At 44.9% G+C, this 14,790-nt stretch overlaps 1 protein-coding gene across 2 annotated transcripts; it reads right to left on the bottom strand.

The window, feature by feature from the left end:
- Positions 1 to 4,050: 4,050 nt before the first annotated feature.
- PM20D1 (peptidase M20 domain containing 1) lies at positions 4,051 to 14,720 on the bottom strand. Of its 2 annotated transcripts, XR_006171234.1 has the most exons (14): positions 14,501 to 14,705; positions 13,939 to 14,025; positions 13,143 to 13,375; positions 12,128 to 12,214; positions 11,600 to 11,733; positions 11,058 to 11,177; positions 10,391 to 10,466; positions 10,104 to 10,165; positions 9,792 to 9,870; positions 8,693 to 8,764; positions 7,288 to 7,456; positions 6,478 to 6,577; positions 4,794 to 5,717; positions 4,051 to 4,711 (listed from the first exon to the last, which is right to left on the bottom strand). XR_006171234.1 is itself a non-coding variant. In XM_042833512.1 (13 exons), the coding sequence occupies exons 1-13, from the start codon at positions 14,703 to 14,705 to the stop codon at positions 5,588 to 5,590; spliced, it is 1,554 nt and encodes a 517-aa protein (XP_042689446.1). In that variant the 5' UTR covers positions 14,706 to 14,720; the 3' UTR covers positions 4,051 to 5,587. The 2 variants fall into 2 exon arrangements, 1 of the variants encoding a protein (XP_042689446.1); XM_042833512.1 differs by having other exon boundaries at positions 4,051 to 5,717; positions 14,501 to 14,720.
- Between the last annotated feature and the right edge of the window lie 70 nt (positions 14,721 to 14,790).

Raw genomic sequence — 14,790 nt, 5'->3', positions numbered from 1 at the left:
CGTGAGTCCAGTACTGCCACGCTAACACAGCACTGTCCTGCTCTGGACATGAACAAGAAGATCCAGCAAAAGAAAGTAATTTGGTCAAAGCTGGTCAAAACTAAAAGCTGTCATATAATGTGAGAGTGTTCTGGGAGGTCTGGACCCTTTGCTCCCTGCTCTAGCTTTGCTGCAGTCCGTCCCAGATCCAAACTCAGACTAATGAGGATATGGGTAATGACTTATTTACCCCTGCAGACGTCAGTCCTGAGCAAACAGTTCACCATAGCAGGCAACACTGGAAGCTGACCCCAATCTGGCCCTGATCTGGAAGAAGAAATGCAGCTCATGGAATTTTGTTTTCTAGCCCTGGAAACAAACAAAACCAGCACCATCCTTTTTCTCAAGGATTAAACCACGTCTCTCAACTGCACTCAGGTGTCACCCACGTGCTGTTTCTGCTGCAACAAACACAGGCTGCTCTCAGCCAGGAACATCCTGAGGGCTTTCAGCCATGGGAGAGCACCTGGCACAGGGGAGCTGGAAGGTTTTGGCTTCCCGTGCTCCAGGGCAAAGATTCCTGTGTCACAGCTGCTGATCCAGTGACAGCACAGACATCTGCCACATGGGGACTGGGACATGCCTCTCATTGCTGCTCTGCTCTGGATATAAGCTGCAAATTCATTTATATGCTGAAATTAAGGCGAAAAAAGGACTAACAGCACAAGGCTGCTGGGATGGAGAAGTGAGAATCACCTCTTGACTCTCCACTATCCCCCACTCCATAATGGTCCCTTCACTTCCCAACAGCCCAAAGGGGACACTGGATTAATTCTGGTGTCTAAGTAAAACTACACAGTACTGCAGTAATAAGATTTAAGTATCCAAGTGGACTTGGAAGGATAAAAGCACTGCAGGGCACATTACTCTTCTTAAGCACTTACGCAGCTTGCCAGGTAGGCTGAAATCAGCCCTGTACCAAAGTTAGAGCAAGGTCAGTAGGGAAGCTACAAAGTTGAAATGTGGTTTGGATACGTACATAACAGATGTAGTACAGCCAGTAAAAGAAAAAAAACAACCAACCTTTCAGGTTTCCTCTTGTAAGCTTTCTGGAGGAGCTCAACTCCCTTGCTGTGGCTTTGGATCAGTCTGTGACAGTAACCTGCTGCTGCCTCTCTCTAATCACCTTTATCAAACAGAAAACACAAAAATCAGCTGGCAGAGCTGTGCTAGCCAGACAGAAAGCATGCAGAGAACCTCAGCATTGCCACGCAGTGAGCACAGCCCCTGAGCAGAGGATTATTGCCATGAGCTAGAAGGAGCTTTCTGATTACTTAGAGAAGTAACTGAAGTGCAGCCAGGCTCCTCCGTGTGGCTGTCCCAGAAGTGCACTGTTGGGCACAGTGCTCAACGATCCAAGTGCTCACAAGGCTACAGTAAACCACATAATGATGCTGGATTAAAGTTACAAAACAAAAGATACGCCAAAAAGCTTCCTGGGATATGCATTGTTACTTTGCACGTTGCCCCTCACACCCCACTGCCCAGGCACAGGCCGACACAGAAGTGCATTCACTCTTTGTCTCCCACCCGTTGCACTGACCACCCTTCCATGCAGTCATTTTCCTTCCTGCTGAGAACTGAGTGCAGCTTCCTTTGGGGCCCCCCATCCCAGCTCTGAAATCAGTCAGCAAGATCTCTGCAGTGCAGGGCAGTGCAGGGCAGGGCAGGGCAGGGCACTCCCTTCCCCCCCATGCTGAGCTCTTGATCACAGCCTCCCTGGCAGCTGAGCCCCCTGCACGGCAGTGCTGACCACACGCTGCCTGACTCGTCTGTGTTGTTTGGTTAAAGCCAATAAATCCCAGGGCAGCACTGCTGAATACCTCCAGAATTTGCTGCGAGCACTGGGAGATGGTGGCATGCGACTGGTAGGGCTGTAAAAGAGACCTCAGAGGTGAAGGCAGTGTCATTTCTTTAAGAGCTGAATCTAGGGACTAATATGACAACCCCATGGCTGTAAGTGTTTCTGAGTGCCAGCAAGCAACTCTGCCACTGCTGAGGACTGCATGCAGTGCAAAGGCCAATGCTGGATTCATCCTCCAAGCTCCTCAGTGAACGACAGAATGGCTTAGGTTGGAAAGGACCTTAAAGACACCCAAATTCCCCACCGTGGGCTGGCTGCCCCCACAGCTCAGGCTGCCCAGGACTCATCCAGGCAGCACCTCCAGGGATGGGGCACCAACATTTCTCCATGGCCTCACTGCCCTCTGAGTGAAGAATCTGCCCCTCACATCTACTTTAAACGCCTTGCTCTGTGGCACTGACAAGAGCAGGGCTCAGTGATGGACACAGCCTGCACTGTATTCTCATAGCACCTGCTTGAGCAAATAGATTCACCAATGAAACAGCAATCAAAATGGCAAAGAGAAGCCAAAAGCATGGACCAAATGTAAGGCTGGAGGGAAACAACTCTGTAAACACCTTGTTCCTGCATTCTTCTTCAGCCCCGTGCCTGAACTCTGCGTGGTCACTGAGGTCTCAAAATAAACCATGTTGTTTTAAATAGATGCTAGCAACAGAGTTTGCTTTAGACAGTGCAGGTGTGGAGTATGACCTTCTCACCATCCTACTGCAGGCACATATGACCCTCCATCAGCTGGGGTGCCAGCAAGCAGGCTGCTACTTCTGAACAACAGACCTGCTGCTCTGAGAAACCACTGTCAGAAGAATGGCAGCTTTGTAAACTTGCCTATAAAGAAGGAAGTTACCATGGCTTTAACACAGGAACCTGTTAATGTACTGGAATCTGACTAATGCAAACAGCATTCACAACCCTGGTAGATCAACGCCAAGTTACGTGTCTTCAGAACAGAAAATCAGGCTTTTAATTCTCTGATGAATCAGAGGTAATTGCCCTGAATGACCACAGCACTGTGACTCATTACAAAAAAAAAAAGAGCCAGAGCTATCAATCTGTATTTGTGACAGTGTACTTGATATCCCCAAGCAATTCCTTATGCTACACAAAGTATGGGATCTCAGCAGAAAAGGCTGAAGCATCATCCTTAGGTTTTTATTTTCATGGTGACACGAAGATTTCAAACACCACACAGGATGAGAGATGTTTCTGGAGAGCAAATCATATGAACAGAAAAAGGAGCAGGGAAGAAAAACTGCTCTGTCAGAGGAGGTGTGCAGATACCAAACGCTGAGCAACCCTTCAGAATTGGGCCAGATGAGGTGGCACGGCTGCTCATCAGCTGGGAATATGAAAGCAAAGCTGCTGCACAGAAAAAAAAACAAAGCAGAAATGAACTGGAAAGAAATGGGGAAAGGTGGAAAATGTGCTTTCCACCACTGCATCCTGATGGATGAGGCCTTCAGCTGAGTGGCTTCAGGTTGCAAGAAAGCTCTGCTGAATATCTGCACATTGCAGAGGCACTCATGATGAGCAGTAATTATTGAGGTTCTGCAATGAAATGCATTAGCAAAACCTCATGGCACACGTTTGCACGTTACCTGCCAAAAACAACCATGCCTTCCCAGAACTGCTTTGCTCTTCACTTTTCCTTCAGCAGCAAAACGAATCTTCAAATGGATTGCTTTTAAAGAAGCAGCCCTCACCAAAGCACAGCTGATGAGCCATTTTTGTTTGGGGACAGGAAATCACAGAAGAATGGAGGATGCTTTATGTCTTTAGGGCTCATTTGCTATTAGAACAGGCAACAAATCCCTCCTAAACACCACCATCTCCACTGCACAACAGCGTGGCCTAAGATAGGATTTTTTGCAACGTGATCCCTACAACAGAATCAGAACAGTTAAGATTGGAAGGGACCACGAGACACCATCCAAGCCTCCACTTTACTACCCAGTAACATATAAACAGAGTTAGCTAATTTTTGTATCAAAAGAACACCAAGGAGGGTACAAAGACTACAGCAGGCTGGAAAATATGTGGACTTGTTTTGATGGAAACTTCGTGACTCGCTCTGCTGTAGAATCAGGTGTGGAAATGATTTCACTGCAATTATAGAGGTACATCATAAAACTAAATAATAACCATGAAAATAATCTGCACTCATTGCTTTATTAGATGAAAGTGCTGATTTGGTTTCAGTTATTTAATAGCTTGAGACAGTTCAGCCCATTGGCAATACTGATAAAATCAGTCTGCAAATCAACAGAAAATGCTGAATGGGTGTCAGGAATCACAGTGCCACTGTTTTTCAGGATACATTCCTGGGTATTTCCTGCACATCCCAGCACATTTTACACCATGAATTAAGAGCAGAACAACCACTCAATTCCAGGGTATCACTCACACTCAGAAAGAGAGACACACATCTCTGCAACAGTGCAACAGCAGAAGGTTCTATAGCAGACTCTGCATGTCAGTGCAAGAAAACAGCCTCCACACAGTCTTTTCTTTGGCTAATGGTCAGTTCTGAATCCTTTAACAAATAACAGTAATTCCAACTGAACAGACTGTTGGGGCCAAGAGAATGCTTAACCCTTTAGTGTCAGCAAAGACAGGTGTGCTAGTGCAAGAAGGAATAAAAACACAGGCATTATCAATGGCCTGTGCACATTACACTTCCCAGAGAGCTGAGTCAGTAGAAGCAGCAGGTAAAGCGAGGAGTGGAAGAGCAGGCCATGAAGGTGGAGAGAAAGCTCTGCTCCCTCTGAGCTGGAGGAAATGGGAGAGCTTCACCACCTTTCCCAAAGTTCTCTGGGGAAGAAAAGAGGAATGCTATAGGAACAGATTCAGTGAAAAAAGAAACAGGATCATCAGACAGTTCTGTTTAGTTTACCTGTTCAAAGCCACGTTTCCTTACTCAGACACTCAGCATCACAACATGTCCTGGGCCTCACTAAAGAAACAGTCACAGCAAAGAGAGGAAAAAACGTTTCTAGCACCACACAGATCAGAGCAACTCATGTTAAAGCAACATTGCTAAACCCCTCAAAGCTCAGCATTTTAAGCTACAATCAGAGATCAGTCAGAAAACAGCAGCATCAAATTCACCCTGGCATCACCTGAGAGCACCACTGATGCTGGTTAAAAGGATCAGCTGGGAAAGGAGCCCATCTCACCAGCAGTGCAACAGCCTCTTAGTGCAGCTGTATCCAACATCCCACCTCCACCCCATCATGTTCTCCTCACTGAGCTTCTCACAGGCACGTTTGTTTCATTGGTGAAAACTAATGAACTGTAAAAGACAACTTTGACATTGGCAGATCAGCCTCTTTTAACGATGCGTGAATGCCTACAAATCGCAGCTTCGACTTTTAAGCGACTTCCAATTTCAGAGGCTTAAAGACTGGAAAAAAAAAAGAGGCTGAAAAAATTAATAATATCAGATTAATGGCACGTAAGGCCAGGAATGCACAGAAATCTGGGTGGTTGTGTTTTGTCCCTATTCTTATCACTGAACAGCAAACTGTATGTTTGCCTGGAGCTGCAGACCAGCAGTGTATGTAAACCACAGTATGCACAACCAAACTCCAGACATCACTCAACGTGCAACACACAACTGCTGCTTATGGCCCAGAGCTCTGCCATCCCAAAGTCCACCTCAGCAGCTGCTCCTCTTGGGTTTTTGTCTCACAGCTCATGAGAGTTTGCGTGAGGCTCCGGAAGCTCGTCAACATCACAGTTCTTAATGAGCTGAAAGAGAAACTCGACCTGTTTCTCATAACTCTCAACTGAGATTCTCTCATTCAACCCATGGATCCTGGTAGAAAGAGAAGAATGTTTTTCACTCCAACATGCATTTGTGACCCACCTGCAATACCCAGCACCTACTTGCCACCTCATTAAGCAACACTCAGCACAAAAATACAGCAACAGATGCCAAAAATACTGCAGTGTCTGTTGCTCAATCTAACTGAAATAATTTACTGATCCTAATGCTCACAGCACAACTAAACTCACGGTGTATATGGAAAAGAAAACTTATCCCAACTCTCTTCCCACCTCCTGACCATTCATATCCCTGTCCCACACAGCTATCAAAGCATTACAGCACTCCTGTGACACCTGCACCTCAGCAAGATGATAAATGGACACAAAGAAACAATCCTTTGCATGTTGGAGCTCTTGGTTTTTGCTTTACCCCAGAAAATCTAACTTTAAGGTGCAAACAAATTCAGTGTCCAAACACTGAACTCTTAAGGCCAAGCACCAGAATGATACCTGCAGCACAATCTAAAGGAGCCACTCAGCCTCACTGTATTGCCAACACCTGAATGAGGTCTCGCTCACATTTAGAGTAAAGAAGAGTAAGGGCTAACACTCTCTCAGTGTAATTCCCACCCCCTATTTGTGCAGCACCCAAATATGCAGGAAATGGGTGGCCTTACAGAACGTGCAGCAACACCAGCACCACGCCAAGGTACACAAGGCTGGGTTTCCTTCAGCCTAACGCCTATCAATTCTCTCTTTCTCTACTCCCCACCCCAAACAGCTGCCCACATGCAGACAGAACACAGTACCTGGGAAGATCATCTGACTTCAAGAGCACCGGGTTGAATCGATAAATGGCACCTGTGACGTTAGTGAAATGCCTGCTGTCTGTGTTTCCAATACACGTGCCTGGAAAACAAACCTCAGGTTTACTGTGCAGGGCAGCAGCAATTTAATGACTCACACTTTTTTCCCCAGGAGAAAGGAAAGGCGTCTGATTACAGTTCTGCGTGACACTGAACTACATCAAAATCCAAAATCACTGAGAACAGTTTGTTGGAACGTCCTGGAAGAACAGCATTCTCTCCTTCATGGAGAAGGGGAAGTGAACATATGATTCAGTCATTCTAAGAACAGCTGTGATACCAAACCTGCACCAAAGTTCAAGCTTCAAACTGCAGTCCAACAAATAGTACAGAAATAGAAAGGAGCTGCAAGGGAAGGGGCTGGGATCATAAGGAACAATACAGAAAAGTAGGAATGGCTTTGCCAGCTCTGGAAACAATAAAAGAAGAGCTAAAGAAAGAAGACCTCCTACTTTCCCCTCACAATTCCTTTCTTCCCTGAAGAGATTTCTTTGTATGTGCAGAGAGTCAAATTCAAGGCTCATTGTTCCTGCCGGTTTCCTGTTTGCTTTTTTACTTCCAGCACTAAAAACTAACATAAAACTTGAAAACATAAAGAGGGAACTGAGTAAAAGAGGAAAAAACAGCTGTTTCCAGTAGTTAACAGCTGGGGTGGAGAAACAGAAAATGGAAACAAGGCAATATTGGGAGGTGGGGGAGAGAAAAGCAGGGAGGAAGCTGAAGAGGAAATAACTGTCATGTGCTTGCTGTTACCTGGGACGACACTGTCAACATTTGGGAAAGTATCCAGAATGGTTCTTTGAAAAACATGGACTCCAAAGGTCTGGTCATCCCACGGGCTGATGGGAAGGGGGTCAAAGGCCTCTACAACATCAATCTTCACTCTGTCATCAGCAACCGTGTTTCTAACTGTCTCTAGCACCTATGGGTAAATGACAGAGATTAATAATAACAATAAAGAGAAGAAAAAAGTGAGAGCATCTCTTCTAGATGTCAATATACTACTTTGCAGAAGATGTTTCCCTGTGCACTGCTAACTTTTGCTCCAAACACAGATGCAGAATTAGGAAATGGTGTGGCAGCCTCTCTTCCTTTACTGGGAGGATGGCTGACATTCAAGCAAACATTTTTGTCTCAGTGCAATCAGATGCACATCACTGCCTTGAGGTGTTTCTCAACTACTTCAGCTCTGACAGCTTGTTGCCCCTCTCCTTACTACTTTAATCCAGAACAAGCTTCCAGAAAATACAAACTTCCAGAGGTTTTGGAAGGGAAGACATGACTTTTTGATAATTTATCACAGCTGTCCTTGGCTGAGCAGGAATGTCCAGCCTGGAGCATGCAAGACTCATGCATTCTCACAAGTCACAAGTCCTAAGCTTTATTCCATCCCACGATCACATATAATGCACATATGCTCTTTGGCACAAGGAACCTTTTGAAATCTGCTCAGTGTAATTGCAAGACACGATTCCAAGTTCAGTCTGCCTCTTGATCTGTTCCACATTCAGAAAATACTTGGAATCTGTACAGCATTTGTGAGAAGGTTGTTCTGAATAAACTCTATTCCGCTCATAAGCAAGTCAGTTTTGCTGACCTGCACTGCACTCCTAAAAACAATACCCAGAACAGAGCCTGACTGAAGCAAACATACCCAAATGTAGTGCAGTACTGAGGCTAAGTGAGGAACAGGCAATAGAAAACAATGCACTTTGCACTCTATCTCAGAGGAGAAAGGACAGGAGGTCAGCTGCACTCCTGACAGCCTCCATTAAGGAGCAGCCCCCAGACCTTCCCATGAAGAGAGATGAAAAGAGTGTTCTGACATCTACTGCCACAAGGGCTAAGTTAATTTCAGATGGCAGAGCTTCACTTTGCTGTGGAGGGATGGAGAGGAATGGGGAGGACACTCATGTGCCTGTATACCAAGGCACTGCATTCCCACATCCCATGTCTGAGCTGTGTTATGTGTGGTTCTCAAGTAGAATACACTCAAAAGCTTGGAAGGCAGAATGCAAGACAGCGTGGAGAAGCACTAAAACAAAAGGAAGCTTCCAGTCAGCAGAGCAGCCATTAATTATCTGTTTCAAAGGTAGAAAGAAGTAAATTATTTGAGATGAGAGCAAAAAAGAATGAATAACTGTGCAGGCAGGAATACCTCCATGGCCTTCTCTGCAGAGTGGATCCGGAAGTTCACAGTTGCTCTTGCAGATGATGGGATGACATTGAGCTAAAAGAAAAAATAAATGTATCAGAACATAAAAGGAAGGTTAGAAACAGATTAGGAAGGCAGCTGCAAACTCAGAAACGGCTCAGTGATGCTGGGCCTCTCAGGTGGATGCGTCACTCCATTTCCACTGATATCAATATGAGATCTGTTTTGTACCCAGCATTCAAATGCTGCATCTCAGTTACAGTGCAGATAACTACAAAAATAAACAGCCATTGGGTCAGTGAAAAAATGAAGCTAGCTGCTACACAAAAGCTTTCCTCCTATGATGAGACACTTGCCTTCAGAAACTCTGCATTGAGAAATTTCAGGCAGCTTTTTTTCAGTATTTTTCCTTTTATGGCCACATTATTTCTTTCCAGTTATGGGCCATGTTGTGTCTTCACTAAAAAAAGTAACTTCCTCCACAGAATATTTGAATTTTGTTGAAAACAGAAGAAATCAGAGTGTTACTTCTCTTGTGGCCACTCAGTGTCACTGTTCAGCCACTGTATCACTCCTGCATCAGGGACACACCAAAAGCCCTGTTTATTTTCCAGGGCTGTAATATTTTTAGGTAGCTACACCTCTTTATCAGGGCAAAATCTGCCTCTGTCAGCCAGAACTTGTTTTCTCTCAGTCCAAGGTGCATGCTAACCCTCCTCAAATGATGGTAAGAGCCTGACCTATGCTCACAAAAGCAAGTTCCTATCTAGGCGAGGGAAGCAGCTGTTTCTGTTCACATCCACAATACTTTGTGTGGTTTCTTATCTATCCTAAAATGTAAACAATTGTAATGTTGGCTTACAAATGTCTCTTTGTGACAGATTTCAGATACTTCAGACAGGAAATAAGTTGCAACTGCAGCTTAATTCAAGTCATGCCCGAAGTAAGAACCAGACTGGTTGTGACAGCACACAGGGTGTGAAATCAGGGCTGTACTGATCTTACAATTAGATGTATGCAGACAGAAACTGAAAGTCCCAACTGCCCCATTATACTAAACAAATAATAATAATGATGATAAACATTATCAAGATGAAGCTACCTTGATTCCTGCGTTAAACATTGTGACTGCTGTAGTAGTTCGAATCAAGGCATTAGTGGAAGGTTTCCAGGCAAGAACTCTTACAAAAAGAAAAGAATCATTTTTCAAAGACATTTCCTTAACAGAAGCACCACATTTACATAGGGAACAAGCTGAACTGAGGCCTGTTTAATTAACAAATTGCTTATTATCTGTAAAGCACTGACTTTAAATGGTGTGACTGATTTCCTGGGATGATCAGAAATCAGTTTCTGACAAGCCTCCGTTTCTTACAAGTGAGGCTGAGTGTTCAGCAAGGATATGAATTCTTACCTGCTGACAATAGGTGAAAACAGCCAGAGATTGCTCATAATGAGATTGAGAGGAAAACTGAACTAAGTGGAAGAAACAGAACCAGACATTAGTAAGTTTCTAGCTGTCAAGATGACACGTTCATGCATGTGAAACAAGGCCAACAGGACAAACTCACAGCGTGGGATAAATGCCAGCTTCAGTCTTCTTTCCAAGAATTACATAACTGTGCTCCAAGCTCATATGCTGAGTTACTCTTCACTTAGCAATATGAAAAACTGGGAATTAAATGATGGCTCTTTCCTCACCTCTGATGCAAGGTGCTCCATAGTCAGGAGTTCCGGACCATGGCCAAACAGATTGCGCATGGGATTCTGCTCCAGTCTAAGGCAAAGCAAATCAACATTGGCAATTAAAACAGTCTTTGGCTGTTACTGCTTCAGAAGGCTGATGGGGATTTGGTTTCTAAAACCTATCTACGTATTGGAGATGTAACCATACTTTCATCTGTGAACACAGCTCTGCTGCACATTTCTGAGCATTCCAGCCACATGCAAAAATTTCCTTTCTAGACCAACTGAAGAAATGCAGAGGCCTGACTCTAATGAAGAACACATGAAAATCTATTTAAAAATGACACCACAGATGAGGTTTATCTGCAATATGTACCTACCAGTCAGTGTGCTACCCACAGAGATATGTAATGAGAAGATTTACTCAGCTTCAGGATAAAACATTCTAACACTACATCATGTTGATTGGTTTGGACAATTACCAGCTACACACTCCAGACATTTGGCTATTGTCCCTTTGCTGGGCATTGCGTTTCTGCCCTTCAAAGTGAGCTGCCAACTTCAGCTTCAAATCTGTAAGGGGAATTTGCTAAATACTCTAAAAGCAAATATTACAAAAGCAAGTCAAATATCAACGCCTGGGGAACCTGTCTTTGATGTCAGACAACAGGGGAGCTCTCACCTGGACATTGCTGTTGCAAGAATGCCAATACTTGTCTCTTTTGGAGGGAAGGATGAATGCCCTGGCTCTTTTTCCACGGTGAAGTTCAGTGTTATTGAACCTTTTTCTGTGACAGCAATTCTGGCCAAATACAAATAAATGATTGATGCAACTCCAAACACACATGCACAGAGCACAGGTAGAAGAAACTAGCCTGTATAGTTCTAGCATTACATGAAACACTGTAGAAGCAGCAATAACAAATTCTCAGCAATCTTTAAACATTTGGAGGTCTGATATCTTGGCTTCTCCTCCTGTGAACAGACTCTACAGCATACAATTAACACTCCTGCATCAGATAAGCAGAACATTCTGCTTTTGTCAGCACAGCTGCGATGGACAGCAAGCAAACCAAAGGCCCTTTGCTCTCTGTCATTTCAGCAATGCCAACACTGCCTCATGCCTTGAAAACATTTTGGTGACATTAGCAAAGTCATTTCTAACACATAATTAGTGGAAATGAATCATTTTCATCACAATGATTCTTTTTCTCTTTTACTTACAGAGCTACTGGCTTCTTCACGCCCGCAATGATGCCGTCCAGGACAGCGCTTCCCTCATCCAGCAAGAAGGAGAGTTTCACTCCTCTGGATTCCAGCAGAGCTGCCATCTTCACTGCTCCCTTCCGACCAAACACCTGTGAAAAACCAGTCAGGAAATGGCAAAGTTTAGCCACATCACAGGGAAGAATGCTGGAAAGCATCTTACTGTTCATCACCTGCAACAACCAAGCCAATCTTTGGCCAGCTTGCCATGCCTTATTACACTCCCAAGTTCTTCCACGTCTGCAATCAGAAAAGAACTTGAAACAACACTCTGCTGCCTTCTTTTCTCATTGCTCATTACACCAAATCCCATCAACGTCACTTAAAACCAAACAATCAATACGTAACTATGAGCACGAGCCTGACAGTAACTACACACACAACAAAGAACAGGAAGGATTTTCTAGGTGAACAAGGTTTAAAGAAACAAGACTTGCTATGTACATGCCAAACAAGTAGTCATCTAGCCAGAATGAAAGAAAATACCTCTTCATCATGGCCAATGCCAACATAGAAAGACCTGCGGGGTCTGTAATTTCTTCTCAGTAAGAATTCTAGAGCTTGCAGAACGCCCTGCAGAAAAGAAACACGTAAACCCACCTCAGAATATTTTACTACTTTATGGTGCTAATGGGAGAATAAATGCAAAAGATTGTAATGTAACAGAAAGGAACCACGAGGTGCTCTCAGCCTGTAAGGAGACTTTCTCCTGCTCAAAACGGAGTATTTACTTCTTCAGCTCCTGCTGATGACATTCATATTCTCAAGTAATGCCTCAGGCTTGGTGTAACACAGCATCAGTCTATGCACACACACTACAGTGCAGGCTTGTTCTTCCAACTGATGAAGTCAGGGACAAACTGCATAGAAAGCACAATGCTTTTCATCATCCAAGGACTCCACTGCTCCTTTAAATCGTCCATCCTTTACACAGCCTGGCTCTGGCTTGAGCTACCAATCCCATTTATGTTAAGGAGCAACATGTTTCATACAAAAAGTACTAAGGCAGAAACAGAAGAATGAGAAATTTACTCCGAAATGAAATGAAATCTACCCTTTGCCCCTTTGCCATATTTTTCCATTTCCCTTGTCTTTTAAACTACAGTTTTCTGTTAGTTTGTCATTTTTAGCAGAAATTTACATCACCTCAACCTCATAAGCAACCACCTCATCTTTTCCACCACAACCACTGATTTCTATTGTCCATTTGTGGGATCACTTGTGCAGTTCACAGTAGGAGGGAGTGTCAAAACAAAATCACTCAACCAAACACATCTGCATCTGTAAATACGTTTTTCTACACCTTGAAAGAGACCTCATTGTTTTCTTCAGTAATAGAAGACCATCTCGCTTCACCTCTAGGAAAAGCTGGGGAGAAACTGCAGGGCTCAGGAATTTTCTTAGGAAAGAAGGGCAAAAGAGACAACGTGGTCAATCTCAAGAGAGCACATTCCTTCAATTTGCCTTTTCCTCTCTCTGAAATATTACCAAGAAGACGTACAATGGCAGAGTTTTTGTTGTCCAGAGTTCCTCGTCCATAGATGAAACCTTCATGCTCTGCAGCTGAGAAGGGAGGGAAATCCCAGCCCTCAGGGGGAGCAGGCACAACATCCATGTGCGCGAGCAGCATGTAGGGCATCAATTGAGAGTCAGAACCCTGAACTGTGAAGAGGTGGCTGTACTCCCCAACGATTTCATGCTGAATGAACTTGGAAGAAAACACAGCTGGGAAGACTGGAAGAACAGATAAATAAAAACACAAGAAGAAGAAAAATCAGTGCTAATTTCCAATTGTATCACTGTACAGCCCATGGAGCAGTCAGATATTTTCGATGGGCTCCACAAACTTGCTCCAGGAAGCAGATGTGCAGCTTCATTCTCACACTCTGACCAACCCATCTGAGCTCCTATTTGGGATCTTCTTAAGGAAAAACGGGAACTGTCATCCATCAGTGCTGCAGCTGTTTTACAGCAATGATGGAGCTGCCAGTTAGGCTGAAACAGTACCTTATTTTTTTTTTACAGCAAAGTCATTTAGCCATCTACAAACCACTAAAAAAGGGCATCTGAACTTTCTATTTGCTGGCTTTGGCTGTTGATGTATCCTTGCTAGAATCATAGGATGGCCTGGCTTGAAAAGGACCACAATGCTCATCCAGTTCCAACCCCCTGCTGTGTGCAGGGTCGCCAACCACCAGACCAGGCTGCCCAGAGCCACATCCAGCCTGCATGTGCTACTTACTCCACTGTACAGTAAAAAGGAATAGCAGGGATGACTAAGGATGAAAGCTTAATACCTTTCTGAATGTAATCCCCAAATTCTGCCATGGCAGTTGCATTTAAGTCCTCCGGAGATACGGAAACAGTCGGGATTTTCACAGCACCTACGGTCAAACAAAACAGAGATCAACTGACGTTGAAATCAGACCGGCATTTCAAAAGGCAAAGCAATATTTACATTCCTTGGCATTTTTGAGGTTTTACAGATTGTTTCACAGCTCAGGGAAGGGTGACCTCAATGGGAAGGACAGGCGCCCTTTAGCTCAGCTGTGTCTGCTGCATTTCCCTTCTGTTTCAGACTTTTTTTTCCCCCCACAAAACCGGAACATATTTTGTTTTTTCAGCCCGATGGCTGTCATTAGGGATGGCACTTCTACTAAGGAAACCGACTCCTTGCCCACACAGCGTTCTGGCAGATAGTTGGGAATTCACATTTCCAACGGCAATGCAATCAACCCACAAAGCCTCATCACCAAACAATGCTTTCCTTGCTCAATCTCAGCCCTCCGCCTCACACACAACAGACTCTCCAACACCGAACCCTGCTGGGCAGCCCGGGGCTCTCGAAACGCCCCTCACCTCGCAGCGTTTCCTTCATTTCCAACCTCTCTCCGATACTGAAAGCGGCCGTTCCCCCGCGCCGTGCCCACAGCCGCGGGATGGCCGGGGATCGCAGCGCGTAGGTGCGGATCAGCACCGCTGCCGTCAGCGCCAGCAGCGCCGCGCAAAGCCCCGTAGCCGCCGCGCACAGCGCCGCCCGCCACCGGCCGCAGCCACCCGCCATGACCGGCGGACTTCGACCGCCACCGCCTCCCGCTCTCGCTAGGAGGCTGACGGACGTGACCGCGGACCAATGGCCGCGCGGCTGC

The sequence above is a fragment of the Centrocercus urophasianus genome, unplaced genomic scaffold (assembly GCF_019232065.1).
Source record: "Centrocercus urophasianus isolate 14NV4802_14NV808 unplaced genomic scaffold, USGS_Curo_1.0 seq_42, whole genome shotgun sequence".
NCBI classification, from domain to species: domain Eukaryota; kingdom Metazoa; phylum Chordata; class Aves; order Galliformes; family Phasianidae; genus Centrocercus; species Centrocercus urophasianus.
Note: the sequence above shows the minus strand (reverse complement) of the source record. Positions and strands in the feature narration are given on the sequence as shown.

What these genes read in the sequence shown, in the direction of transcription:
- PM20D1 (XM_042833512.1), bottom strand. Translation starts at nt 14,705, where the DNA reads ATGGCGGGTGGCTGCGGCCGGTGGCGGGCGGCGCTGTGCGCGGCGGCT. An exon ending in CTTGCAACAGCAATGTCCAG is followed by an intron (nt 10,467 to 11,057) that starts GTGAGAGCTCCC and finishes GCTTTGCCTTAG; the next exon opens with ACTGGAGCAGAATCCCATGC. An exon ending in AAGTCAGATGATCTTCCCAG is followed by an intron (nt 5,718 to 6,477) that starts GTACTGTGTTCT and finishes TCTTTCTACCAG; the next exon opens with GATCCATGGGTTGAATGAGA.